Here is a 27,490-nt window from a genome sequence, read left to right as displayed (position 1 = left end):
AAGTTTGAAAAGACAAGCTTCAAGTATTGAAATTCTTCATTTCTTGCTGGCAGATGCACCCCAGTGTACTCCAGTAGTGGTTCATGACAGAGACCTCGACTGCATTTTAAAACAGGCAATGGACGTAACATGTAAGAGCCACTGAGATCAGCTGAAGAAAAGGCACCCTGCCAGCAGGAAACAGTCCGTGTGAAGTAGGGAACGGCAGGAAACACTCAAGTCAGTTGTCAAAAGCTAATGCTGTCAGCCAGTCAGTCTGTATATTCAGCTACTATTGAAAGGAGGACGGTGATGTCATCTGGTTTTCCACCTGCAAAGCAAGACATTTACATAGTTTCACTGGAAGAAATTGGCCAAGAAACTGGGGAAAGTGGGCACCCTTGCCTGGTTCCCTTCTCAATTCTAATTTCCTCTGAAACCACATTATTTACAATAATTTTAGCTTTTTGTTCTAGATAGATCGCTTTGATACCATTTAAAAAATCCTGACCTATCCCCATGCTCTCTAAATAATGTAACATAAAACTCCAAGAAACACTGTCAAAGGCTTTCTCTGCATCAATAATCATTAACATTGATTTACAGCTCTTCCTTGCTTCTAACTTTTCCAAAATGTCCACAACATTTCTAATGTTGTCTTTCATATGTCTTCCAGGCAGAAATCCTGGTATATACTCAGATAAAACCTTTAGCCTGTTGGCCGATATATTTGCAAAAAATTTATAATCCACATTGAGTAGGGAGATTGGTCTGTAGTTTTTAATGTTGGATCTATCCTGACCCTGTTTAGGAATCAGAGTAATATAAGCTTGCTTCCAGGTTTCAAAGAAACTGCCATTAAAAGTAGGTCACGAAGCAGAGCAGAGGGCAAGCACTTTCCAGCAAACCCAACACATACATCTGGCAGACATAGAATCATAGAGATTCATCTAGTCCAATCCCCTGCAATGCAGGAATCTCAACTAAAGCATCCACGTCAGGTGGCCATCTAACCTCTGCTTTAAAACCTCCAACGAAGGAGAGTTGACCACCTTCCATATTCCAGATACACTTAGTACCATAAGTTAAGAGCCACGAGTTCCAACAGGTGCCCTGTTGCTATCCAGGGGAATCTAAAAGCTGATGCTCTAAATAGAAATGTTTGTGCTTGCCTTCGACATACTTCACTGAATCGTGCCGGAAAATTTAAAAACCTTTTTCCCCCTGGACTCTAATATAGCTGGCTTATATGCAGTAGTTATGGAAAATAATCAGGTTTGTTAAGTATGCAAAGTGGCTTGCATGATGAAAACCGAAATTATACAGCAAGTCAGCAGCAAACCTGGGAACAGGTCATCTCACTCTTTGTAAACCACCACCCCAATTACTAGCCAGTCTCTCATTCTAGTACAAAGTCTTCTTGCCAGTTCAGAATTTAGAACAAATGCTAGCCTGCAGAGTCACTGTTAACTTCCCACGAGAAAATGGTAAAACTTACCTCTTACATTCAATCCATTATCACAAGCAAACTGTGCAAAGGGAGACATGTAATTTGGGTCATACGCCAGTTCATGAGCTTGCTCGGCAATACTTCTTGCTGTCTGTTGTATGCTTTCGTAATTTGAATTCTGAATCAATTGCATGAGAGACAGAATAATGTTATTTTTTTACCAAGGTTACACATTTCATATGCCACAAATAAGTGTACGTAATAGAATAATATTGTTTACTCCCTTATTCCAACTTACATATTAACAGTGGCTAACCCAAAAGGATCTGTTTTGAGTTAAAGACAAATATATTTAAGTATGCCATGTATGGAAATACATCTTCCTACTCTCCACAGCAGCACAAGTTTTGGGAAGCTGCACTTGACTTAAAGAGCATATCTGAAGCCCTCTGCTTTCAGTATTTGAGGGTGCTGGTATCTGGGCTGGCTGGAAATCACAGCTTGCCCTTGGCTTCAACTCATCTAACTTTTACTCAGTTTTTATCTGACTCCTTACTGCATAGGCAAACACCAAGAAATAGCTAAACTGTGGGGGAGACGGGACCAAAACCAAACAGCAGAATTCAAGATTGATTAATAATTTCTTCCCAAATTTGCTTTCCTCAGTCTTAATTCCTTTGAAATGCTGAGCTTAATAAGAGAAAGCCATCACTGACGATTTCAACAGAAGTTGCAGTTCTGACTCCATAGGGATTAATGCTGGGAACCCTATCTGCAGGGCATAGTACAGCAGCCAAATTTAAGGTTGCCTGTGGGTGGCACTCAATACCACATGAACCCACACATCCACAAGGGCAATAGAATGTTATCTCCGGCAAATGCATTCCTAACCCTTCCTATAAGCCCGGGAGGACTTAGATAAGCAAAGAAAGCCACTACAAATGGAACTGTATTTGGGGAAAGGAGGGAGAGAAAGAAACAACCTCCCCTGGAGACCCATTTGGCATAGCCTGTCTTCCTTAGCAGACATGGCCAATGGAGACAACTGAACTCAAACCAAGCTGGGTTCAAACAGGCCCTTTGGGGTGCTGGGAGAGTGTGGCTGACAAGGAGAAGCCTCCTCTACCTCATCAGTCTAACTCAACTAAGGAGATTTCCCCTTTACAGTGGTACCTCGGGTTACAAACTTAATGCGTTCCAGAGGTCCACTCTTAACCTGAAACGCGCTTTTGCTAATGGAGTTTCCTGCTGCCGCTGCACCGTCGGCACATGATTTCCATTCTCATCCCGTAGCAAATTTTGTAACCCGAGGTGTTTGTAACCTGAGGTACCGCTGTACTCCAATTTCAAATGAGTCATTTTTAGCAACTACTTTTAGAAGATTTTGGGAGTGTCTGGGAAGTTACAATATTAAAACATTTTCAGGAATCAAGCTTTCTGAAACATATCCTTTCTGGTTAACTGAAATTGCAAAAAGTGGGGAGCACCTTCTAAATAGCCTCCATTTTTTCCTGCTCTCCATCTCTCTTCCCCACTCTCTCCCCAATCCAGATCAAAATATCTGGAGTTGAAGCTCTGGGGCCAGCAGGAGGCTGGAGGACCTATGGGAAAGTGGTGGCTGTGTCAGTTCCCCTGTGTCAGTTCCGCTGCGCCTCTCTTCGAGGCTTCCTCTGCCCCCGCTGACGTCCTCTTAAGGCTCCAGGGAGGGTCTCATCATGAGCCATGAGGGCTCTCCTGCTCTCTCACCATTTCCATGTTTAAATTAAATGATTTAATTATTTCCTAGTGTCATGCATATACACGATCACGCATAAGTGCAGGACATTGTATTTAACTCTCATGCATTCAAAATTCAGCTTATTGGAGGGGCACTCTGATAATCAGAGTTCCACCATCATCAGAAAGACAGCCAGTCTGTTTCATTTCCTACATAAATGGTGTAGCCAGGGGCAGATCTGCTACAAAACTAATGAAGCTTAAGCTTCAGGGCCTCTAATCTTGGAGGGGCCCCAGAAGCAACTTTAGGTCAAGTAGACTAACATAATATCCAAATAGTTACATGAACTCATCTCTTTTTAAGCATTTCACCCAACTCTGTGCACACTGCTTACCTTTAGCTTCTTAAGCTCCTGTAGGATCATGTAGTCAGGCATGTTGTCAAAAAGCCCATCTGTGGCTGTCAGAATGATGTCTCCTAGCTGGACATCAAACGTAGTACTGTCTGCAGCATCTGGGCTGTGAAAACAATGATCACAAATAGCTACATATATTTGAATGGCTCCCAGGTCAGAGTTTAGTTTAATCTGTAAAATGGGGAGAACACTACATTCAGCTTACCTGACATAGCTACTGTGATAATGTTTAAGCACTAGTGGGGCAACCCTATTTATCTGGCTTTGCTTTCTTAAATCACGATTACACAAACTTTCATTTCACGAGCAAAGAATTTGCACTGCTGAACAAGCTGCTCATTAGACACAACAGACTGGGACTCTCGTGACAGACAGGTTGAAGAGGTAAAAGGAACCTTACACAGCAGAGCAGCATGAGATAGATCCCATGATCTCTCCCCTACACTAGTATTTTTGAGTGACTCCTGCTTTGACCTGTGCACTTGCTGTGCAGTGCTGGTGGGAAGGGAGTAATCTTGCTTCAACTCCTTTGCTAAGGTACCCTTTTTAAGCTGCTCGTTCCCATTGAACAGAATGTGCTTTTCCAACACTCCCATCGTGGACCTTGGTGTTCTGCCAAATGGGAGTTTTGCTCATTTTGATTGGGCACAGCACATGGCTGGAAGCTTTTAACCGTACTGAAATACAAGCTGCAGTCACATGCTTCCCTCTCTGTTCTTCAAGCATTTGCTACCTCACTGCCAGAGTATGCAAAATTAGCAGATTCCCAATCCAAATCCCAAGAGTGAGAAGGAGGTCCCCGAAATGAACAGGACAGCATGACAGCATTTGCATGCTGGGCGAACACAGAGCTATTTTGGACACAAGTGAATGCACTCAGCAGGACAAGGCTTTTTCCACATCTCCATTCGAATCCTGCTGCAAGTGCAGAGCAGCCACAAAGAACGAACTTTTAGCACCCATTCCAGGAATTCAACTTGGAAGAGCAGCTTGATTCACTCTTAAGCCAAATTCACTCTTATAGCCAAAAAGATATTTCCAACGGCAAGACATAAAACAGTAGTATTCCTTGGCAAACAAGTCAGGAGGAGGGAAATTTTAAAATGTGGCATTTGAGGCCCTGGCAAATGTGGCCACGCATGAAAGTCAAACTGAAGCAGGGATCTGGAGGCATAAAAGGAACCTAACACCACACCCTACCCATCTTTATGCCAAAGCTCTGTTTTGTAAAGTGGAGTTTTGTAACATGCAACTATCAGAGATGAGGAATACTCCATACATAACCCTTGCACAGCCTCATGCAAGGAGGAAACACCTTTGCTTCTTATAACCACTGTAATGAGTGAAGCCAGGCTAGTGAGAGAAAAGCCCCTTTAGGGCAACCATAAAACCCCTGAGCAGAAAAAGAATATCTCCCATCCTTCTCCTTTGTTTGGAAAAAGGGAGTTACACATTCTGGGACATGGGGTATGAACACAGCTTCCCCTCACAATTCACTGGGGATGCACCCAACATAATCATTTTGGGGAATTTAGATCTGACCACTCACACTTAAAAATCTCACCTGTCCCTGAAGACGACCCCTTCAGCTTCAGGTGGTGCTATTGACAGCTGGAACGGAGTGTTGAAGTAGTGCTGTTGTTCATCAGATCGGTGTACTACCTCTCCACCTCTGACTACCAAAAAGCCTGAGTCCCCCAAGTTTGCTGTATGTAAACGATGACTTGTCCGATCCAGAACTACAATGCAAGCTGTGCTGCTCCCTGGAAATAAAATTAAATATTTTTTAGATAACGACATATAAATGCAGCTGCTTTTACTTTAAGTGGGGTCCACTGACTGCAGTGTTTGGTCCAGCAAGGACAAGAACTTGAAAGAGATAAAATACAGTGGTACCTCGCAAGACGAATGCCTCGGAAGACGAAAAACTCGCAAGATGAAAGAGTTTTTCGTTTTTTGAGTTGCTTTGCAAGACGAATTTCCCTATGGGCTTGCTTCGCAAGACGAAAACGTCTTGCAAGTTTGTTTCCATTATCTTAAAACCGCTTGAAGAGGTGCAGTTGCGACTTGACCGTGCTTCGCAAGACGAAAAATTCGCAAGACGAAAAAACTCGCAGAACGAATTAATTTCGTCTTGCGAGGCACCACTGTACATGGAAATGAGCTGAACAGAATTTCTATTGTTTTCCAACTACTGCGAGAAGCTATTTCTAATTAGCAGAAACAGACTTCCAGTGCTGTTCTCTTGGTAAGTCAACACAACTCTTCTTAAAGGTAGCACATCAGACCTCTAAAAGCAATGCCACCATTATTCTGAAACCTAATAAGCAGCTATTTGGATTCTTACCCACTCTAAGCACTTTCTTCATCCAAGATTTGTGGAGGTAGACATGTAACATGCATTCATTTCAACAGAGCCCCCAAAGAAGTGCTGAGAAGGTTGGACAGCAGTTAGCAGCACTAGGCAAACATGTACTCTACTACCTCATCACTGGTCCATTGAATACATGTGAGCAACTGACACATTGGCTCTTATACTGGCATTCCTAACAAGGAATGCTTAACAAAGCATTCAAGATAAGGGGGAAATTTACAGCAGTTAAAAGAAGGAAGAAAATCTAGAAGTGTTGGATAAGGAGTCAAGCTGGTCAGAAATGCACTGCAACTAGAAATTCAAGTGCCAAACATGGAGCTCATGTGAACTGAGAAGGTCAAGATGAATGGGACAGGCACTCACAGCACGAGGCCACCTTGGCAACATTCAGTTAAGTCAGGACTTTTCCACAAAACTAGTCATGATGTAAGTTGAAACTGGAGCTCATTTAAGCAGTTCCAGCAACGTCTGAACTGAAGGGAAAATGCTGCAGCCAATGCCTGTTCTTTAGGTGTGTAATGAAAAAGGGATGAGACTTCCTGAGCTCAGCAGAGGCTAGCTAAATATAGCTTACATACTTACAGAGACCTCTTGGCAGAGCAGCTGAGGTCAGGTGAGAAGCATGTGCGGTGCGAAAAGTAACTTGCACTTAGTGTGCTAAAGGTTGTCCGTTTCCATTAGCGTGGCTGGTTCTCAACACAGCAAAATCCTGCTCCTTCAAGACCCCCAACATCACTCCCTCTAACACCAAACTCACCCCCTTAAGTGCTCACAGGGCTGTGGGTGAAATGGGACTATTGAGGAACAAGAAAGAGGTGTCAGCATGCTATAGGGATCTTCCAAGGTACACAAAAGTACAAATAATCTTTAGGAGAAACTACCTATGGGGCAACAGCCCCCCCCCCAAAAAAAACCCTGCTGAATGAGGACTGGGTGTGCTCAGCGATCACAGTGTCTTGGGGGGTGAGAGTGGAGAGTGGGGTCATTGGGTTATCTGGAAGACCTGGCTGATTGGCTGGCAGGAACAGTGAACTGGCACATTCCACACTGCAATGTTCTGTTGCGAGACCCACTTGCTTTCATGAGTTCAAGAGAGTGGCATGAACGTAAAATTTAAACAGCAATTTCATTTTTTAACTTATATATTTTAAAAAATATTTATAGACCGCAATCTCAAAAAATAATATCAAAGCAGCTGAAACTAAAATAAAATAGAATAAAAACATGAAAAGTTAAAAATAGACATAAATACCCATCAATAGACTTCTCCTAAACTGACACCCAGCTGGAATGTATTCCCAGTGGGGAAGTTAAATCTGAAACCAATAATGGCAACTCCATATTGCTTTTAGACAACCAGCAAAGTACAAGTGATGTACAAAAAGAAGGGCTCAGATTCAAAGGAGAAGCAAACTGAAAGCGTTTGCAGATTATTTCCCTAAATAAACATATATCTGCCTGCATCAGCAACCAGTTCTGAAAGAGCAGGAATGTCATCGAAGTGTTTTTGTTTGCCTGCTTATTTAATGTGGTACCAAACCAGGGTCGCTTCCCCTTTGTGGCCAAAAGCCACCTTTTATTTTGGAAGCATTTGTTGGAAGACGGCATGTGTCAATTCGTGAGAGTCTTACAAGACGGCTTGCCTCGGCCAGAGGTACCCAATGTGATGCCCTCCACTTGTTCGATATGCTGGCTGGGGCTGATGGAAGCTGTAGTCCAGTAACATCTGGAGGGTCACTGGTTCCCCACTCCTGGGGAGTTCCTGTCAGGAGGTGATAACTGAAGAACTTCCCAGCTTAATTACTGGACAGCACTATAGGTATGGCTGGCTAAGAATAAACCCCAGTGGAGTGATGTGAGAAAGAGGAGAGACCGTTTATGCTTACCAAGCAAAGGTACTTTGTTATGCAGCAGCTCACAGTAGCTCGTGGTGAGAATCCCCACAGGATTGCTTGGTATAAACTGTCCTTCCTTGACCAAGCGTTCACAAGTGCGCATGAGAGTCCCTGAGAACTGAGAAGGGTCAACACCATAGTCCCGCCAGCCTCCAACACCATCTGCAACCCCTAAAAAAGAATATATATACACATATTATGAATACATTCCTCAGCATTAATGAAGATGAAATTTACATTAAACATGCAAAGCTGGTGAGGTTTAATTAAATATTCTCCATATCTGCTAATATTTCTAAAGAAGACTCAATTATGAGCTGGTGGTCACCTATATTTCTTGAAGATGAGCACCTCAACTCATCTTAACCAGTTTCAGCACCAAAATGTAAGCAAAAAGGAAAAGAACGGGTTAGACAGGCTAACTGTGAGCTGCTGCAGTGATAGTTTTAGTCATGAATTCACACGCGCATTTCAACTTCAGCTGATTTTGAGCTTGAGGAGATGCTAACTTTATTTGAGATATCAAACAGCCACGTAACCATGAACATACGAGGGAGAGCAGAATGGTGCATTTCTACACATCTACCAGGAGAAAGTGGTCAGCTGATAAGCTAGTACAGCTATAGGCTCCCGGAATGGTTGGATAGTGTGGAGCCCATTTCTCTCAAACATTGTTATCTAACACCATCAGGCATCAAAATCAAGAATGGCCCTTTGCCGAAAACTTTCTGCAACAGTTCTGCAGTTGCAGAAGGGCTTGAAGGGTAAAGTAATAAGAGGCAAAGTCGTTTAGCAAAAGCAAACTCCTGAGAATTTTGCCATGGTCAAATATGAGTAAGAAATATTTTCAGGGGTATTGCCGAGTATCTACAGCCTCTACACACACACACAGAGCATCTCTAATAACATTCAACTTATTTGGTTCAGAAACTCTCTTCAGCCCACTAGTGTCAACATTTGGTATTTTATGGAATGCATGAAGCTCATGTTAAATGATTCAGGATGCAGTGTGAGTCACTGTCTCAACTATCAGGGAGTGAGTCAAAGGAAAATAAATCTGCTAAACAAAATCACAGAATTGCAGGATTGGAGGGGCCTCCGAGGGTCACCTAGTCCAACCCCCTGCAATGCAGCAATCTTTTTACCCAACGTGTGGTATGAACCTATGACTCTGAGATTAAGAGTCTCATGCTCTACCTACTGGGCTATCTCTGCTCCCCAAGGCTGCATGCCTCTATCCTAGAATTGAAAACACATGAATAAAAATGTGCTAATCTGTAAAATGTCCTTCACTTAGGATGCCAGCTGAACTGGAGATGGAGGGTTTACAGCTGACCTTGGCATGAACTATGTAATCTGTCGGCATGTTACCGCCAGACTCTGAACAGACTATCAGCATTAATCAGATTTCTCCCCAAAATAGTCCATAACCTTTTAGAACCATTTTTTAAGGATTTGTATATTTTAAAAAACACACACCCAAACAATGCAACACTAGAAGGGAAGCATTATGGCCATCCCCCCTTGTAACACCACAAGTAGTACAAAGCACAACTTGGATACCATAACCCTGAATACCAAAGAACACCCTTCCTTTCTTCTTTAGGAAATGCACATGAATCCTCTAAACCAGTGATTCCCAATTAGCAAAGTATTGGCAATGACTGTTTGGAGTCATGCACGACCACGCGTGTGCACTTTGCTGCACACCCGGAAGTGGTAGAAAAAGGGGGCGAAATGGCGGGCTTATATGTGCTCCATCATTGTGCACACATGACCTGGAACGCAACCCCCACAGAAATCAGGGGTTGCCTATACTACACCCTCTTTTTAAAAAACAAGCCATGGCCCCTCTGCTTTTGAAAATGTTGGTATCTCTATGGTAGTTTTTATGTGAATGGTGCCACAGACTTCCTGGGTCAGTTATGAAGGCCTCCTGGAGTCCACAGACCACCATTTGGGAACCTCTGCTCTAAACAATATGTTAAAAGTGAATATTAGATTAACCATTTGATTTCTCTATCAGTGGTTTAAAAAATCACAGTCCTCATCTGATTGATTGATTTGGGGTGGGGATCAGGAATTTTCTTACATGCCTACATTAGGTATGAAAGGGTCATTTGACAGAAGGTGGGCAAGTTCGTTGCAGGTCTTGCAGCTTAAACACAATGGGATGGCTTTGTGGTACCTGACTGGTGCCTTACCTGACTGGCGAGGCATACAAGAAGCAGAACCACACAACTACAAGTAAATTGAAAGTGTGCCTGTGCATAAGCCTCTGGAGACTGCAATCGTGCCAGCACATTAGCTAAAGAAAACATATTTAAGCAACCTTGTGTGTATGCCTTGCGGTTGCCTCATCAACTTCCCCTTCCTCTAAATGCTGCTTAACATTTGATCAGTCTTCCCACAACGTCTGGACAAGCACCCTAGAATTCCATCACCCCCAGATTCCTCAGTTCTGAAACCCAGCAAGTCACTCTCAGGATCAACAGTCAGAAAGTGTTGAACAGCGTATTCTGCAGAGACAGTCAGCTGGGAGACCAGGAATCCCAACCTGCACTCTTAACAGATCACCAACTCAGCCACAACACACTGTAAAAGAAGTGCCTTCATGCATGTACAAAAAGGCAACTCCTACTTCCCCAACTGTTCAAGTCTTCTATAACTTCCCATGTTCAAGGTCAACCCTGAGGCCTGTACTTTGTTACATTGGAAATATTAAGTTATGTTGCTGTAATTTTGCTTGTTTACCTTATGATAAAATTGTTCAGTTGTTTATTGGTCTTGTTTATATGATTTTGTAATGTTTGTATATTATTTTTAATAATAATAATATTTTTCTCCTGTTTCCTTTTATTAATTTGGTTCCTGCTCTGGGATTGAGGACATTCAATGAAAAGCATTGTAACTAATTAATTAATACAATAAAGTTCTCTTTGGATATCATAGAAAAGAGACTTACATCTGTTCCTGTTTTCAGAACTGGGCATCAAAGGGGATTTGGGGGTTGGGTAGGGCCAAAATGTTTAGTTTACAGTTAAAGATCAATTTAAAACACTTTTGATCAACTAAATGATTCACCTGATTTAAAAATTAAAGACCTGCTTCATGGTTAACTGTTAAGTATTGGAGGAAGGAAAAAACCTACAGAGGGCAAACTCCATCTTAAAAGAGGCATTCCAGTTCCTTCTCTCTTATGTAGGAAAGAACATGTCTTATCAAAGATTATGCCTGTGCATCTAAAAACAAAGCAGACTTATGTCAGAACTCTTCATTTTACACTTAGGCAAATTCAGTCCATTAATCAACTAAGATTTCTGTAATTGGGCAACAGACCTAGCTTTAGTCACTGTGTTGAAATCACCAGCAGTAGCATCATTTCATCAGAACTAACCAAGGACAGTTCCACAGGAACAGTGTCCGTATAAATTCCCTGGCTGTATGGCGTATCAATATATTTCCCCTCTTGCACTAAAAAACTAGTTTGATTAAAAACTAATGGAAACTCATGGCCATAAAAAAATTCTCACGTATCTGAAGCATGGGATTTAAAGACTGAACATGGCTGGCTAAGTTAACCCTATTTATTTCATAAAATCTATACACCATTTGATGGTAAAAAAGAGAAAGAAATCCCTCAAAGCAGTTTACAAAATTTAGTTTATTTGTATATCACTGAACATACTAAATTAACCTTTGTTTCTGTTACCACAACTCTTAACCACTCTGATTCTCTGCTTCCTTGGTGAGGGCAGAAAGACATCCTCTCATCAGCATTGCTAAGCAGTACAGTTGCACAGTTCTTCCAACTACGGTATATGGAGGACAGTCCCCAGAGTTACTGCCTGGTTACATGCTGTGCATGCATCACTTACAGATACTCAAGGCAGGCAAGCACAAAATCAAATGGTAGTTGATGAGGTAGCAGTGAACTTCTTTGTAGGCTATAGGGGAGGGCAGGTGCATGCTGTGCTGGCAGCAAGCAGGGCATTTCTGGTACAACCACTTATTCAAACTCCAGAGGATCAGATCCAAGTTTTGCTTTCCCACTTGCACAAACTATTCTAAAAGATACAGTTTTATTTTGGCCAATAACAAACCACACCTTTGGCCAAAAACAGTTATAAGCAGGCAGTTACAAGCATTCCTTCACCTGTCAGTGATCAGAGACCAAAACACCTGTGTGCTGCCCTCCACACCAACTAAAGACATTTGCTTGTAAGTGTTAAATCTTAAGATACTAGAAAACCTGGCCATGCCAAAAGCATTTTTTACTAAAAATGCAAGTAATATTGCAAAATGCCCACTGCCTGCATTCTTCCCTCCTGAAGTGGCCACCTTGGGACATTCTGCATTAGTTCCTTGTGTGTGCTTTTCTTTCTACCCATCCAGCATTCTCAGAGCAGAATAATTATGCAACAGCATGGTTCAAATGAGATCCCTGGATGCAAGTCTCTTTTTATGCTAACAAAATAATCCCTTAGCTCATCACTTACCATTTTCACAGACTGTCCTTCAGCCTAAACTGGGCTTACACTGGTGAATATTTTTTTCCACTAAGCAGAGTTGTTTTGATTATGCTTTGGAGGAGCTGTCTTTCCAAGGAGGATATTTGAGTTATAAGAAGAATTAAGAGTGATACATACTTTGAGGTGGGATGAAATTAATAAGAACCTCAGCCTCATTCATACTGAGAGACTGACAGAACAATTTCAATCCCTGTTTTGGATGGGGCAGGGGAGCTCTGCTGGCGAGCAACATCCCAATGCACAAGCCTAAAAGGTGGGTGGATGGAAGTTACTGCTAGCAGTACCCCTGCCAGCAACAGTCAAAACAGTATGTTGTGGGGGTGCAGCTGGGCAGACAGGATCAGCTGACCCTCCTGCCATCCACAAGATGGCAAAGGCCACTTTAAGGGCTGATGCAGCAAAACTGCATTTTCCCCACCCCCGCCTTTGCAGTGCAAGGAGCAAGGCTGTGGATGCAGCAGTGGCTCTCTCTCTGCCAGGAGCTTGGAATGCTCCTGAGCCTGCAGTCCTATACGTAGTTACTTGGGAGTAAGCACCATTTAGTTTAATGAGGCTTACTTCTGAGTAGCTATGACTGCAAACTTGACTACAAGATAGAACAAGCTTTTTCCCCCTGCTCCGGAGAGTACCGTATTTTTCGCTCTATAAGACGCACCAGACCATAAGACGCACCTAGTTTTTGGAGGAGGAAAACAAGAAAAAACATATTCTGAATCTCAGAAGCTAGAACAGCAAGAGGGATCGCTGCACAGTGAAAGCAGCAATCCCTCTTGCTGTTCTGGCTTCTGGGATAGCTGCGCAGCCTGCATTCGCTCCATAAGACGCACACACATTTCCCCTTACTTTTTAGGAGGGAAAAAGTGAGTCTTATAGAGCAAAAAATACGGTAGTTACAAGAAAGGAGATTCCGACCAAACATCAGGAAGCCCTTTCTGATGGCAAGAGCAGTTTGATAGGGGAACACACTCCCCCAAGAGGTGGTGGACTCCATCTTGGTGTCACGGACTGGCCGGATGCTGAGGAGTGGTGGGAAGTACAGGCTGGGGAAACCCAAAGGGTATCCCCAGGGAAAGAAGGCTCAGTGACAGGGAAGTGGTGGTGGGACAACAATGAGTGGACAGAGGGAGAAGAAGGTGCAGACTGGGAGGAGGAAGAGGAAGCAGAAGAGGTAACAGGCCCTCCCACTGAAGCCAGCTACCCTCCCCCTTATCTCCTAGACTATGCAGAGAAATGAAACATGCAGGGCAGAGATTGGTTGTGTCTAGTTTGCAACTGCTTGGGAAAGGCCCTGGAAAAAAGGAGCCTTAGAAAGTGATGGGAAGATGGAGGCCTGTAGTCCTCACAGCTGCCTTATTGGGGCAAGACTTAGTGGTCAGTTGCTGGGATCACTAGGCCTGTGCTGTTTTGAATCCTTTGAATAAAGAGTTAACTTCAATAACAGTGTCTTTTATTGCTGACCTACGCTTGGAGATTTTTAAGCAGAGGTTGGCGGACCACCTGCCATGTATGATCTAGTTGAGATTCCTGTATTGTGTGGGATTGGGCTACATGATCCTAACTCTACAATTCTATGATTCCATGATCTTCCAAGAAATATTTGAAACGTCTTTGATTTCATATTTATCTATTGCTTTTCAACAGTACTGTTTTGGTGCTTATTAAAATGATTAAAAGGTTTGGAATGCCATCTCTCATAAAACGCCCAGCCTAGGATTTGTCAACAGTGTAAGAGCCAAAAAGGAAAACCCAAGCAGTGTGTGCCTGTCTGTACGCTGTTAACTCTGGCCAAATTGCACAGAAACCCAGGACCTGGTGTTCTGACAAAACTGCAAGTCTCTAGTTTCAGTATTTTATTTTTTAAAAAAACCCACACATTTTCCTTGTGGCTGCAGAAAACAGCTGGGAAGCACAGGCATCTACAGAAAGCTTCCCGTGATCCTCGCTTCAATCTCCCAAGCCCTTTCCTCACTCTAGCAATGTACTCCTTATGAAGTATCTATGACAATCTAATTGAAGAATAAACAATCCAAATTATCCCCATATATGTAAACATGCTTGATGCATTCTCAGTGTGGCTTTTGCTTCATTGTAAACTGCTGTCGACTAATATGCCAAACAAGGTGCTAAGGAAAGGAATAAGGAGGATCCTTCAACTTCTGCAACAAAATCACGTTTCATGCTCTTTTTACGTAAGCCTTCCAGAGTTAAAATTTTCATCACCACAGACCCTGATCTCTCCTGAATTCCTATGGAGGATCTTTTACAATAACTGCCATGAAAGGAAAGCTAGCAAAGCAGTTACAGGTGAAAGGCCAGAACATGTACAATCACCAACAGCTGGCACCAAACCTTCTCACTTCAGGCAGCCAAGGCACTGGTATCTGCAGGAAGTTGCCATGTAGCTCCAGAACATATTAGCGTTTATAAAGATAGCGTATTGTAAGCGTTCAAAGCCCTTCTTCACAACTTCTCTATTAATGTAGGAATTTCAGCAGTCAACAGCTGACAACCTCTTCCCTTTTACAAGAAAGGCCATTATTACCTTTCCCACAATGCAGGAGAGTGCCTGAAGCTGGGCAAATATTTTGCCTTAATCCACTTGCTAAGATAGTACAATAGGTGAGTTTTGAACTGAGGGCTTCCTGGCTCACAGCTGACACAGTGCAGTACTATGAATGCCTTTCTTAGAATTAAGCCCACTTGATTGCAACAGTGCACAGGACAGCAGCAGTAACCACTGAGCTGCAAAGGATGTGGCTATTGGTCATAATAGCTCCAGTATCAGATGCAGTATGTCTCTGAATACCAACTGCTGGGAATCATAAGCAGAAAGAGACAGGTCTTTGCATAGGCGCCGACTCCATGGGGCCTGAGGGGGCCCGAGCCCCCTCAAAAATTCGTTTGGGGGGCTCCGCCCCCAATAATCTCAGACACCCCTCCAGCAGAGCGCCACCGCCGCCCCTCCCCCAGCCCAAAATGCACAGGGTCGGGCTGCATGCCTCCTGCCCTCCCTCCCGAGCAAAAGCTCCACCCAATTTCCTTCGGAGCTGATTAATAGGCGCAGCACGCTCTCCTCCTCACGAGGAGGCGGCGCCACTTTATCTGCATATTCATGAGCTTATTTATTATTCATGAGCTTTCGCGGGCTCCCCCAATATTTTTTATAAGTCGGCGCCCCTGGGTCTTTGGTCTGATTCAGCAGGGCTGCTCTTCAGATCTAGTAATTGCACAACAGAAAAAGGCCATGTGTAGGGGTGTGTTTTTTTTATCTGTGGTCAAACAGGGACTTGGAAGTTGGGCAGATTCCAAGTGCTCTTGCAATTTTTTTTCCACTGGATGGGAGCAGCTCATGTGGCTACTCCACACCCACACCCAGCCCACAAAGACTCTCAAAACTGAAGGCAGAGATCTTCTTGGCATGCTTATATCCGCGAATGAGTAATATATAAAGCTAATCTGGACTGAATGAAAAGTGAAACACATTTAAAACTCATTCTTTGGCTAAAGACATTCTACACCGTTATTTATATAAAAAAATCTAATTGTGCCAAGCTCTTCTACATTTTATTTTATAGGTTGTATAAAATTAATTATGATAATCCAGAACAGTTAAGCTGCATAAGTGTCTGAAGACATTTGAAATTTAGAACAAAAGGTGAGGCAGAGCACAGGACACCAAGCAGAGAAAAGCTAACATGGTTACCAAACATGCAGGGAAAGAAGGGCAAAATATCCAATTATATAGCCTAATAAAAGTATCTTTTTTAAAAATATAAATAAATGGAGAACTAAGAACAAAAAGAGAATTTTATTTCATTCACTGTGGATTGGGCTAAGGAACCAATAGAAAAATGACAGCAAGAGGTTAATCTTTGTCACCAGCAAGCCTGAGTTCACCTATAGCTCCTTCTCCAGGAAAGAGCCTGGAACCTGTGTATTTTCATGGGCCAGAAGAGAGCGCACAGAGAGTGCACACAAAAACACAAACACACACAAAAATGTGTGGTGGATTTCAACTGTAAGCTGCTTTAGGAGTCAGTCTTAACTGACTGAAGAGGGCATAAACACCTAAATCAAAATTAAGAGGGGGGGTTGTTAGAACAGTCATCCAAAGAATACTAAGCCACAAAAATCACTTTCTGAATAATTAGGAAAAAATTACAATGGAGAGAACTACATATGACACACTGAACTCTTTGGAGGAAAAGTGGGATATAAATGTAATACATAAAATAAAATCTGCTTGCTGTAACGGTAATAAAGTACAGGAAACAAAGTATTTAAAAATGAAAATAAAAAGGATTTAATCCCTGCATCACTTCAGTGACACTACAAGGCTGCTTACATAGGACTACTGCAACATAATGACATAACATCATCAAACCCTGCCATACAATTCACTGTAATCCAACCAAAATAAGGGCCAGAGGAAAAAATGCCCAGCTATACTACTAAAGAGCAATGCAGAACCAAGGAGACTCCAATCAGTCTTTCATTTGAAAGAAATCCATCACTCACTCCCTTTTCCACTAATAGTGCAAGAAATTCTATTGACAGAAAGGAAGAACTCTACTGACCTTCCCTTCAACATGGATCATATGCTAGATAAGATACTTGAACAGCCAAACTGCATTGTGGGTTATGGCCTAAGAACAAAGATGAACTGCGCTGCATGACCAAGGTTGATATATTTTTCTTTGTCCTCCATATCCAGAACTACAGCACGGGCAACTGACAAGATTCTTTTAAATGTACTATTCAAAACATTGTTTCAAAGCCAACTAACATTTTTTTAAAAAAAAATTCACTCATTACAATAGACATGAAGCTACCATGGCAACACCAAGTTTCACTAACATAATATGTTTAGATACAAGAGCAATCTTCAACTCTAAATAAACCATACACCAAGGAGTGTTTAGCAATCTACATTCATGTTGCTGCTGCTCAGCAAGCAAAAGGGCATTTGAGAAGCCACATGCCCCACAAAGGGCCTGCACTCAGGAGGTTTCCCCCCTTTGCTCCTGTGACATCTGACACAGCACAGCTGCACTGCACTGAAGATCTGCAGGGAGCTCTGAAACCACAGGAAAGTAGGTGTGGGGAGTGAAGCTTGACATCTGAAACCGCTTTCAATGTCACTTTGCTTTTCACCTGACAAGGACACAAGGTGCGCTAAAGGCAGGAAGTGTTTGCTCCCAACAGCTTGTTTCATTTGCAGGGTTAGAAGGGGGGGGAGGGACACCCTAAGAGTTTAAGTTCAAGCTATTTAAAAAGACGGGGAAACCTAAAATGCTTTTTTAAAAAACGTGGCAGCCACCTTGGAACTGCAGGGGAGCTATTAGGGACAGGTCCTGATGAGCAAAGCAACACACCAACCCACACAGGAACCTAGACTTGGCAAGATCAGTTCTGGAGCCCCCCACAATCACGGAATCTACTTCACTGTCTCCCTGGCACACTTTGCTCTCAGACAGCAGCCTGCAGATATGCAATTATAAGGCCTTTTCAAATACTACCTAGGGGTGCTATTTTAGAACATTCAAACATGAGGAGGAAGACAGGCAAGTCAGACAAACACAAAGACCAGCCTCAGACATCACTCACCTAGAACATCTGCAGATCGGTGCCGGGCCACAAAGCAGGCGTCATCCCCGTAGCACATGCCTTTCTTCAAGATGCCCTTGCGGAAGTCCTTGCCAAAGCCACAGCTGGCAGTCACCAGGCTGTAATCTCGAGAGTCTGTTTGAGAAAGGCCACCTAGGACTGCCCGGGCTACCAGTCTGCCATAGGAGAGGACTGAGAACATGGTGTGGGGAGGGCAGCAGCAGACCGCCTGCAACGAGGGAAACCGTGGGCAGATGTGCCACCGGAGCCAACGTAGTCCGCTCTGAACTAGGGCCACCCCAAGACCCAGGGTTCCCAGTGGGGACCCCTCCAAAAGTGGGGGGCCCTTGTTTGAACTCTTCTCTAACAAAAGGTTATTTCCAAGATTATATATTTATGTGTGTGTATAGATAGATATAGATATATAGATGTTCTATACCTATATTCAGTCTCCTGGAGACTTCCTTATCCACCACTTTTACCCACCCTCTCCAAAAAGAAAACTCGGCTCTTAGGTCTCTCTCTCTGCCTCTCTCTAGAAGGGGCCTCTATACTAACTACATTACATATCCTTCCCACCCAAATGAGAGATAAAAGACAGAAGCAATGCCCTAGGTTTCAAGACGGCTCTAGGCTGAGGCAGGTTTTTCCTTCCTGTGAGCACGCTTAGCTCCCCGTGACCTGCGTTCCTCCTAAACGGGACCCCTTCTCCCCCTGGTGCACATTTCCCAAGGCCCTCCAAGTGCGTCAAAGTTCACCGGAGGGAGTTCCAGCTCCTCCTCGGAATAAGGCCCTAGCCTGAAGGCCACGGGTCAAGGACCCCACCCCCTGCCCCTCCTCCTCCCCACGAGGCTCGCTTCAGATCTACAATAAAAAACGGGGGGGGGAGTCCACTGAAAGGAGCCCCTCTTCAGAGCGAGGGTTCACAGCCCAGAATGGGGCTCTGAGGTGGGGGCGCTCAGCCCCCCCCCGAAAAGAGACGGCTTCGACTCCCGCCAATTTCTCCTCAGTTAAGTGCTTCCCTTCCGACGACGGAGGGGGCTCCTCCTCGAGGCCCCCCTGAGGGAGGGGGGTGCCCGGCGCCCCTCAGAGCGACGACCCCCGTTCCCAGCCCCTCTTTCTCTTCAGGAGGCGCCTCTCAGGTGCGCCCAAAAATGACAGAAAGAAGCTCCGGCCTCCCCTCCCGGGAGGGCCCTGAACCCCCACCTCAGGCTGGGGCTGAGGCGGCCCCTGAGGTCGGGGGCTGGGCTCTTCCCCCAGCCGCTCTTGGCCTCCCTTCTTCTCCTTCCTCCGTCGCCGGCTCCCCTTGCCCTTCTCTTTCTCCTCGTCCTCCTCGTCCTTTCCCCCTTCACAGCCGGCGGCGTGTCTCCCGCGTCCGGCAGCCGGGCTCTCCATCCGCCATCTTCCGCCCCGTCGCGTGCTTCGGGCCCACGTTCCGCCGGCGGCTCCTCAAGGAGAGAGAAAGGGAGACGCGCGAGGTCAGCCCCGCCTCTTCGCCGGCGAGGAGAAAGAGAGGCGGGGCGGAGGGGGGGGAAACCCCTCTGAGCTCCCTCACATCCGGGCCTCCGGCGCCAGCCCAGCCCCGCGATTGGCTGCGCGGCTTGCCCTCATTTGCATAGCCCGCCCCTCTCTCCGTTCGCCGCTCGTGAAGGTCAGCTGCGCGCAAGTGCGCTTGCGCGGGAGGGAGGGGGACGGACGTTGTGGCGTCCTACCGTTCGGAGCCTGGACTGCGGCTCCCGGCATGCAGCGCGCTCCCCCAAGGCGGTTGTTCTGCTGCTCTTTGGCCGGCGCCGGGCGAGCGCGGCATTGCCGGGAATTGTAGTTCTTGGCCCTACAAGACCATGTGGACTCTTTCTATGTAGTTTCCCTTCCCGCTCCCTGAGTTGTAGAAGCAAAAGGGGGCTGAGCAGCAGAGGGCCGGATGGCAGCCCCCCCCCCGGAGACAGACCCTCCCCCTGCTGGGGCCTTCACTTTTTCGTTATTCGTTTCCTTTGTTTTCTAGTGAGGAGGACTATTGTGACGCCTCCTCCCAGGTACCGCCATGCAAATCCCCGCAGATGACGCTCCTGCGAGCTTCACTGCAAGGTCACAAAAGGGCAACGGCGGCGTCACGGCGTGGAGGGGGAGGGCGTGGAGGAAGTGCTCGCAGATTCCCACACCCACAACCAGATCCCTCCTTCCTTCCCTGGACGGATTGTCCAGACACGTGAAACCCTTCAGACGGCTGCAGAAGTGGGGGGGGGGAGCTGCCGGGACAGGTTTAGCCCCACAGTAAAGGTTTACTCTCCCGCAAGTGTGTGTAAGATTGCAGCTGCATGAGCGCAGTCCTCTCTGCACCCGTAAACTGTAGGCCCTGTAAAGTTCAGTAGCTTAGTTGGCTAATTGAGCAATGGGGGATCATGACACTTCCGGAATAGTTCAGTCTTGTCCAAGGGCCTGGGGGAGCTGGTGGGCCAGCTTCCGCATCACCGTCACTGGACTGGGCCCAAGAAAATTTCACTGAATTTTCTCTCTCCTTTGACAATCTTTTGAATGAAGTCTAGAGTTTGTATCCAACAGAAGAAGTTACCTTTAGTGAAATGCGCCTTTGCTTTGAGCACACCTTTCGTTGGAAGGCGTTCAGAATGAAATCTTAGGGGAGTGCATTCTTGATAGGAAACTGGAGAAGCAAAGAAGCCATGCTTGCCCCTTTGTTCTCCAAAATGACATTGCCACTTTGTTCTTCAAGATGACATTGCCACTTGAGATTCAGAGAAAACGTGAGAGGAGGTGTAGAAGTGAAAGAGGATGCAACTTAATGCAAATCAGTTTGACTTCAAAGTGCAGCTCAGCACAGAGATCAAAGGGACACAGACAGTTTAGGAATCAGGAGAACTCCCACTCTATTTGTCAACCTCATGCAGACTCTTCTGAGCAACCTTCAACAATTTATTTGTTCATTAATTGGAGAATGTTTGGGGGAGATAATGGAAGACATTATCAACATGGTACCAGTGCAAAATACCCTTGCCTTTTCAATTGCCAACATTTTGCCTGTGACTTTCGTAGGAGCTAAAATCATGAATAATAAAGTGTCCATGGAATTAAATCTAGGTAAAACTGTACAGTGAAGGATCCTAAGCGCATGGAGGGGGGATGAGTACAGTTTTCATCTTACTTGAGATGAGTACGTTTTTTTTTAATCTCGCACACATACAAGCTAGTTATAGCTGCCATGAATAAACTTGTTTTGCACCAAACGTTCTATTTTAATTTTAAAAAAATGGTATAAGCTTTGGCAGAGGTTTGATCCTTCTTTGCAGAGTGTTCCGCTGGCATGGCAGGTTCCATTTCTTAAACCCAAATCCCAAGGAGGAGTCCGGGGTTGTGTTCAATGTCAGGCCCCCTCCTGATTTCCCAAGGGTCTACTGTGCAGCTGCGAGGGAATCTTAAAAAATAATAATATCACTTTTCTTACTCTGCATGGCTCATTTGAGTTAAATTCCCAGCAAGACTTTGTTTTGCAATTTAAATTGATTGGGTAGAAAGGGCATGTGGACTTTGAGTGGGGAGGATTCAGCTCCCGCACAGTCACCAAGGAGATGAACTTTGATCTCCTATTGGTGCCAATTTGGGACTTTTAAAGAACATTTTAGACTAGTTTGTTTTTCAAGGGAACATCACAATTTGTTTATACATTTGTCATCAGTGCATGTGGACTTTGCAGCAGAAGTGGGACAGGACCCTGCCCCTAGAAGCTTATAGTGTATATCAGGGCTGGGGCCCCTGAGACCCAGGGGCCACATGTTTCTCTCCAGGGTGCTCTATCTGACCCTTGGGGCGCTCCCTAGACACCCTCTTTCCCCAGGTCACACCCTTCGCCAGATATGCTTTGCAGTTTCCTTGAGCGCTTTTGCCAAGCTGGAGTGCACTCTTGAAATTTAATGCTGCTTCCTGCTTGCCTGGATAGAGAATAGAGTTGTGTGTTTGTGTTGAAACTAGACTTCACAGTGGTAAACTTTCCAGTTGCTGCTTTGTCCATTTCTACCTCTGGCCCCTGCCTTGCCAATGGGCAACCCCCTTGAAGATTGTTCATAGAAGAAAAGGTGACTCTCAGGATGCAAAAAAGTTAATGATCTCTGGCCTATACAATTTCTAGTGTTATGAGAGAAGGAGAAAAAAACTATTATTTTATATCCCTGAACTATGTCACCTCTTGGTCACCTTTTCTCTAAACTAAAAAGTCTCAAGATGCTGTAAGCTGTCCTTATAGGGGGAATTCCTTCATCCCCTTGATCACTGTGGGAATGGAGTTGAGAGACGACCTAACCTGGGGAGAGAACAGCAAAGACCTGGTGAAGAGGGCACAGCAGAGGTTATATTTTCTGAGAATCCTCTGGAAAAACAATCTCTCAAAGGAGCTGTTGATGCCGTTCTACCATTGCACTGTAGAGAGCGTACTAACTTATGGTCTGTGCGTTTGGTTTGGGAGCTGCACGGCCAGGGGAAAAACAATGCTATCCAGGGTTGTAAAGACTGCAGAGAGAATTATTGGGTGCACTCTTCCCACCTTAGATCAAATCTATGCTGCCAGGTGCCATAAGAAAGCGGCAGAGATAGCACAGGATAGTACGCACCCCGGAAATGATCTCTTTCAGCTTCTGCCTTCTGGAAGAAGGTATAGGGTTATAAAGGCCAGGACTAGCCGCCTGAAAAACAGTTTCTACGCTAATGCAATTCTGGTTCTAAACACAGCATAAGGGGTCTCTGTAGTATAGTGTATTTTAAAATGGGGTTTTAGAGTTTTTAGGGGGTTTTGAATGTTTTATGTAGTTTTTATGTATTTTTATGTAGTTTCGTGATAGTTTTATGTAGTTTTTATGTAGTTTTATAATTTCATTGTTCCGCAAGGGACAATGACAATAAAGATATCGTATCGTATTGTATCACTGTGGTTGCCGTTTCTTAGGTGCAATTATCTTGCACTCCTTTTGAAGAGTGCAAGAACCCAGAGATGCATTTTAAATAAAAGCGCACATTCTACTCATGTAAAAACATGCTGGTTCCTGGACCATCTGCAGGCCGGATTGAGAAGGCAGTTGGGCCGCATCCGGCTCCCGGATCTTAGGTTGCCTACCCCTGTGTTAGACACATGATGATGTTGGCTGTGGTATCAGTAAGTGGCCAACAGTTTCAACAGAGAGAAAATACTTGCACCATTGAAGAGCGATCCTTCTTGGGTTAGGTCAGGTGTGAGTCACACTGGCAATGGGCAGTATGAGTAATAATCAGCTCACACTGCTGTCCTCTGCCAGCTTGGGACTTCTGGAAAATATTACACTCTCACACAAACAGAATTAACTATAAACTGGAAGTTTTGCTATTTAGATGTTATTCAAAGTCTCCTGTGAATGAACAAAACATGCTCCAGTGCGCCCTCTGTTGCTCAGAGACTGAAGTGGCTGAGCATTTATAATGGGGGGGGGGGACTTGATCAGTGAGGTGGAGCAGGAAGGAAGCCATCTGCAGGGGTATAATGAATTTCTTCCATAATCATAAAAAGAAGTTTCTATATGCTCAGTATGTAGAAACTCACATTTCCTGCACACCGCCGGCATCAGACAGAGAATGATAGGATAAGTAGTAAGGGACTACCTAGCTACTTTATATGAATTCAAATCTCCAGGACCTGATGAGCTGCACCCAAGATTACTAAAGGAGTTTGTGGATGTAATCCAAGACCCTCTGTCTATCTCTGAGAATCCTTGGAGAACAGGTGAGGTCCCTACAGATTGGAGGCAGGGAAATATTTTCCCCATCTTCAAAAAGAGGGGGAAAGACCCAGGCAACTACTAACCAGTGAGTTTTCCTGGTTCTAGGACCAGGAAAGATCCTAGAACACACAATTCAACAGTCTGTCAGCACTTAGAAAAGGATGCTTTGATTGCTAAGACCCAGCATGGGTTTCCCAAAAATATGTCATGCCAAACGGATCTCATTTCCCTTTTTGATAGAATTATAGGCTTGGTGGACCAGAGGAATGCTGTGGGCATAGTATATCTGGATTTTAGTACAGCTTTTAACAAAGCCCCCCATGATATTCTTGTGGAAAAAGCTAGTAAAATGTGGGTGGGACAGGGTAACAGGTGGATTTGTAACTGGTTGACTGACTTAAAACAAAGAGTGCTCCCTAATGGTTCCTCGTCATCCTGGGAAAAAGTGACAAGTGGGGTGCCGCTGGGCTCTGTCCCGGTCCTGTCGTTCAATGTATTTATAAAAGACTTGGATGAAGGAAGTGAGAGAGTGCACATCAACTTTGCAAATGACACCAAACGGGGAAGGGTAGTTAATACCACAGAATACAGAATCGGGATTCAAAATGGCCTTAACATATTGGAGAACTGGGCTCAAACTGACAAAATGAATTTCAACAGGGACAGTTGTAAGGTTCTGCACTTAGGCAGGAAGAACCAGATGTACCAGTACAAGAGGGGGACACCTAGCTTGCCAGAAGTACATGTAAAAAGGATTATTTTTTTTTATAATAATTTTTATTGCATTTTTTTTCCAAATTGCAGATAAAACAGAAAAGAGAGAGAACATAGAGAATAGAAAGAAAGAAAAGACAAAAAATCACAACCATTTCAACAACTTATTTCAAATTTCTATCGGACTTCCCCACATCTCCCACATAATGCATTCTTGACAATAAAGTTATCAGCAAATTATAACCTTGTTTCATGTGTTTCTTTGTACTTTCAATTGCAGTTTAAGTTTAAATCTCTTATTTTCCACTTACTCTAAAAATATAACACATTATCATTTTTACCCATTTAAACTTTGATTTTTTCATAAATATTATCCAATTTCATATATACTCCACTTTCGTTGCTGGGGCTAACATTCCAAGTCATGCGGCATCTTAAGATTCATATAACTTATAATACTTTTGCAGATAGTCCTTAAATTTTTTCCAATCCTCCTCCATTACTTCTTCTCCCAAATCTCAGATCCTTGCAGTCATCTCGGCTAGTTCCATGTAGTTCATCAATTGCGTCTGCCAGTCCTCCAGTGTGGGCAAATCTTGAGTCTTCCAATGCTTAGCAATAAGAATTCTTGCTGCTGTAGTAGCATACATGAAAAAAGTTCTATCCTTCTTTAACACCTTCTGGCCGACAATGCCCAGAAGGAAGGCCTCCGGTTTCTTGGGGAAGGTGTACTTAAACACCTTTTTTAACTCGTTATAGATCATTTCCCAGAAGGCCTTCAATCTTGGACAAGTCCACCAAAGGTGAAAGAATGTCCCCTCAGCTTCCTTACATTTCCAACATTTATTATCGGACAAATGGTATATCTTAGCCAGCTTGACCGGGGTCATGTACCACCTGTATACCATTTTCATAATATTTTCTTTCAGAGCATTGCATGCAGTAAACTTCATACCGGTGGTCCATAACCTCTCCCAGTCTTCAGACATGATATTATAACCAATGTCCTGAGCCCATTTTATCATAGCTGATTTAACTGTCTCATCCTGAGTGTTCCATTTAAGCAGCAAGTTATACATTCTCGATAATAACTTGGTCTTTGGTTCTAACAACTCTGTCTCAAGTTTCGATTTTTCCACCTGGAATCCTGTTTTTTTGTCTAGCTTAAAGACCTCATTAATTTGGGCATAGTGTAACCAATTTTGCACCTTATCTTTTAGTTTTTCAAAGCTCTGCAACCTCCAATTACCTCCAATGTTTTCTATTATTTCCCAATATTTCGGCCAGCAGGCCTCCATATTGGGTTTTTTCCGAGCCTTGGCCTCTATTAGTGATATCCACCTCGGAGTTTTGCTTTCCAATAAGTCTTTGTATTTTTTCCAGACCATATATATTGCTTTTCTGACAATATGGTTTTTAAACATTCCGTGTGTTTTTCCCTTGTCATACCACAAATACGCATGCCAACCTAGCGAATTATTAAAGCCTTCCAGATCTAGGACATCAGTGTTTTCTAACAGAATCCAATCTTTCATCCAGCAGAAGGCCGCAGCTTCATAATATAACCTTAAGTCTGGCAGGGCAAACCCCCCTCTCTCCTTTGCATCAGTTAGTATTTTAAACTTTATTCGGGGCTTTTTGCCCTGCCAGACAAACTTAGAGATGTCCTTCTGCCACTTTCCAAAACATTCCACTCTGTCCACAATCTGCAAGGCTTGAAACAAAAACAACATTTTTGGCAAAACGTTCATTTTTATAGCTGCAATTCGGCCTAACAAGGATAGTTTCAATCTTGACCAGATTTCTAGGTCTTTTTTAACTTCTGACCAACATTTCTCATAGTTGTCTTTAAATAAATTCAAGTTCTTAGAAGACAGATTGACCCCCAGGTATTTCACTTTTTTGACAATGTTTAGTTCTGTTTCCTTCTGAAACCCCTCTGTTTCAATAACTGTCAAATTTTTCCCTAACACCTTAGTTTTTTGTTTGTTCAGCTTAAAACCCGCCACCCGGCCAAATTTCTGAATCAATTCCAAAACTCTTTTTGTACTAGATTCTGGCTCCTGTAATGTTAAAACCAAGTCATCTGCAAATTCTTTCAGTTTCCGACCCGTATTCCTTGTACCTGCCGATCCTTCCTTATCATGTTCAGCAAAACCTCCAGGACTGAAATAAACAATAAAGGGGAAAGGGGGCACCCCTGACGTGTTCCTTTTTCAATATGAAGTTCTTCTGTCACCACATTGTTCACTATCAACTTAGCTTTTTGTTCTGAATAGATTGCTTCTATTCCATTCTCAAACCCCCTTCCCACTCCCATCCCTTCCAAGTTTTTCTTCATAAATTTCCAAGAAATATTGTCAAAGGCCTTCTCCGCATCAATAAAAATTAACACTGCTTTAGTGTTAATATTTGTTTGTAAAAGTTCCAGGATATCAATAATATTCCTAGTGTTATCAAACAAATGTCTACCTGGGAGAAAGCCGGCTTGGTCCTTATGAATTACTTCATTTAATACTTTTTTAAATCTATTAGCCAAAATATCTGCAAATATTTTGTAACCCACGTTTAGGAGTGAGATGGGACGGTAGTTCTTAAGTTGAGTCTTTTCAGTTTCCACTTTAGGTATCAGTGTGATGAATGCTTCTTTCCACGTATCTGGTGCCCTCCCTCCCCCCATAATCTGGTTGCAAACCTCCATTAATGGTTGTATCAAATAGTCTTTTAACATCCTGTAGTACTTGGAGGTAAGTCCATCAGGGCCTGGAGATTTGCCTAGTTGCATATTCTGAATGGCATCCTCGATTTCCTGTTGTGTTATTTTACAGTTCAAGATTGATCTCTTCTCTTGAGATAGTTCTGGTAGGCCATTGTCTTTCAAGAATTGTTCTATCTCAGTTGCTTCCTCGGACCCTTGTGTATACAGTTTTTTAAAGTATTTCTGGAAACACTTTCTAATTTCTCCCGGTTTCTGAATATTTTTCCCTTCAACTTCTAGGTTGGTAACATAATTTAATTTTTGTCTCTTTTTCAACTGCCAAGCTAGCAGTTTCC

At 43.8% G+C, this 27,490-nt stretch overlaps 1 protein-coding gene across 1 annotated transcript; it reads right to left on the bottom strand.

The window, feature by feature from the left end:
* Positions 1-18: 18 nt before the first annotated feature.
* PPTC7 (protein phosphatase targeting COQ7) lies at positions 19-18,357 on the bottom strand. The gene is made up of 6 exons (XM_082230509.1): positions 17,970-18,357; positions 7,822-8,001; positions 5,126-5,324; positions 3,541-3,664; positions 1,478-1,607; positions 19-310 (listed from the first exon to the last, which is right to left on the bottom strand). The coding sequence occupies exons 1-6, from the start codon at positions 18,169-18,171 to the stop codon at positions 252-254; spliced, it is 894 nt and encodes a 297-aa protein (XP_082086635.1). The 5' UTR covers positions 18,172-18,357; the 3' UTR covers positions 19-251.
* Between the last annotated feature and the right edge of the window lie 9,133 nt (positions 18,358-27,490).

The sequence above is a fragment of the Podarcis vaucheri genome, assembly GCF_965113315.1.
Source record: "Podarcis vaucheri genome assembly, chromosome: 7".
Lineage (NCBI taxonomy): Eukaryota > Metazoa > Chordata > Lepidosauria > Squamata > Lacertidae > Podarcis > Podarcis vaucheri.
Note: the sequence above shows the minus strand (reverse complement) of the source record. Positions and strands in the feature narration are given on the sequence as shown.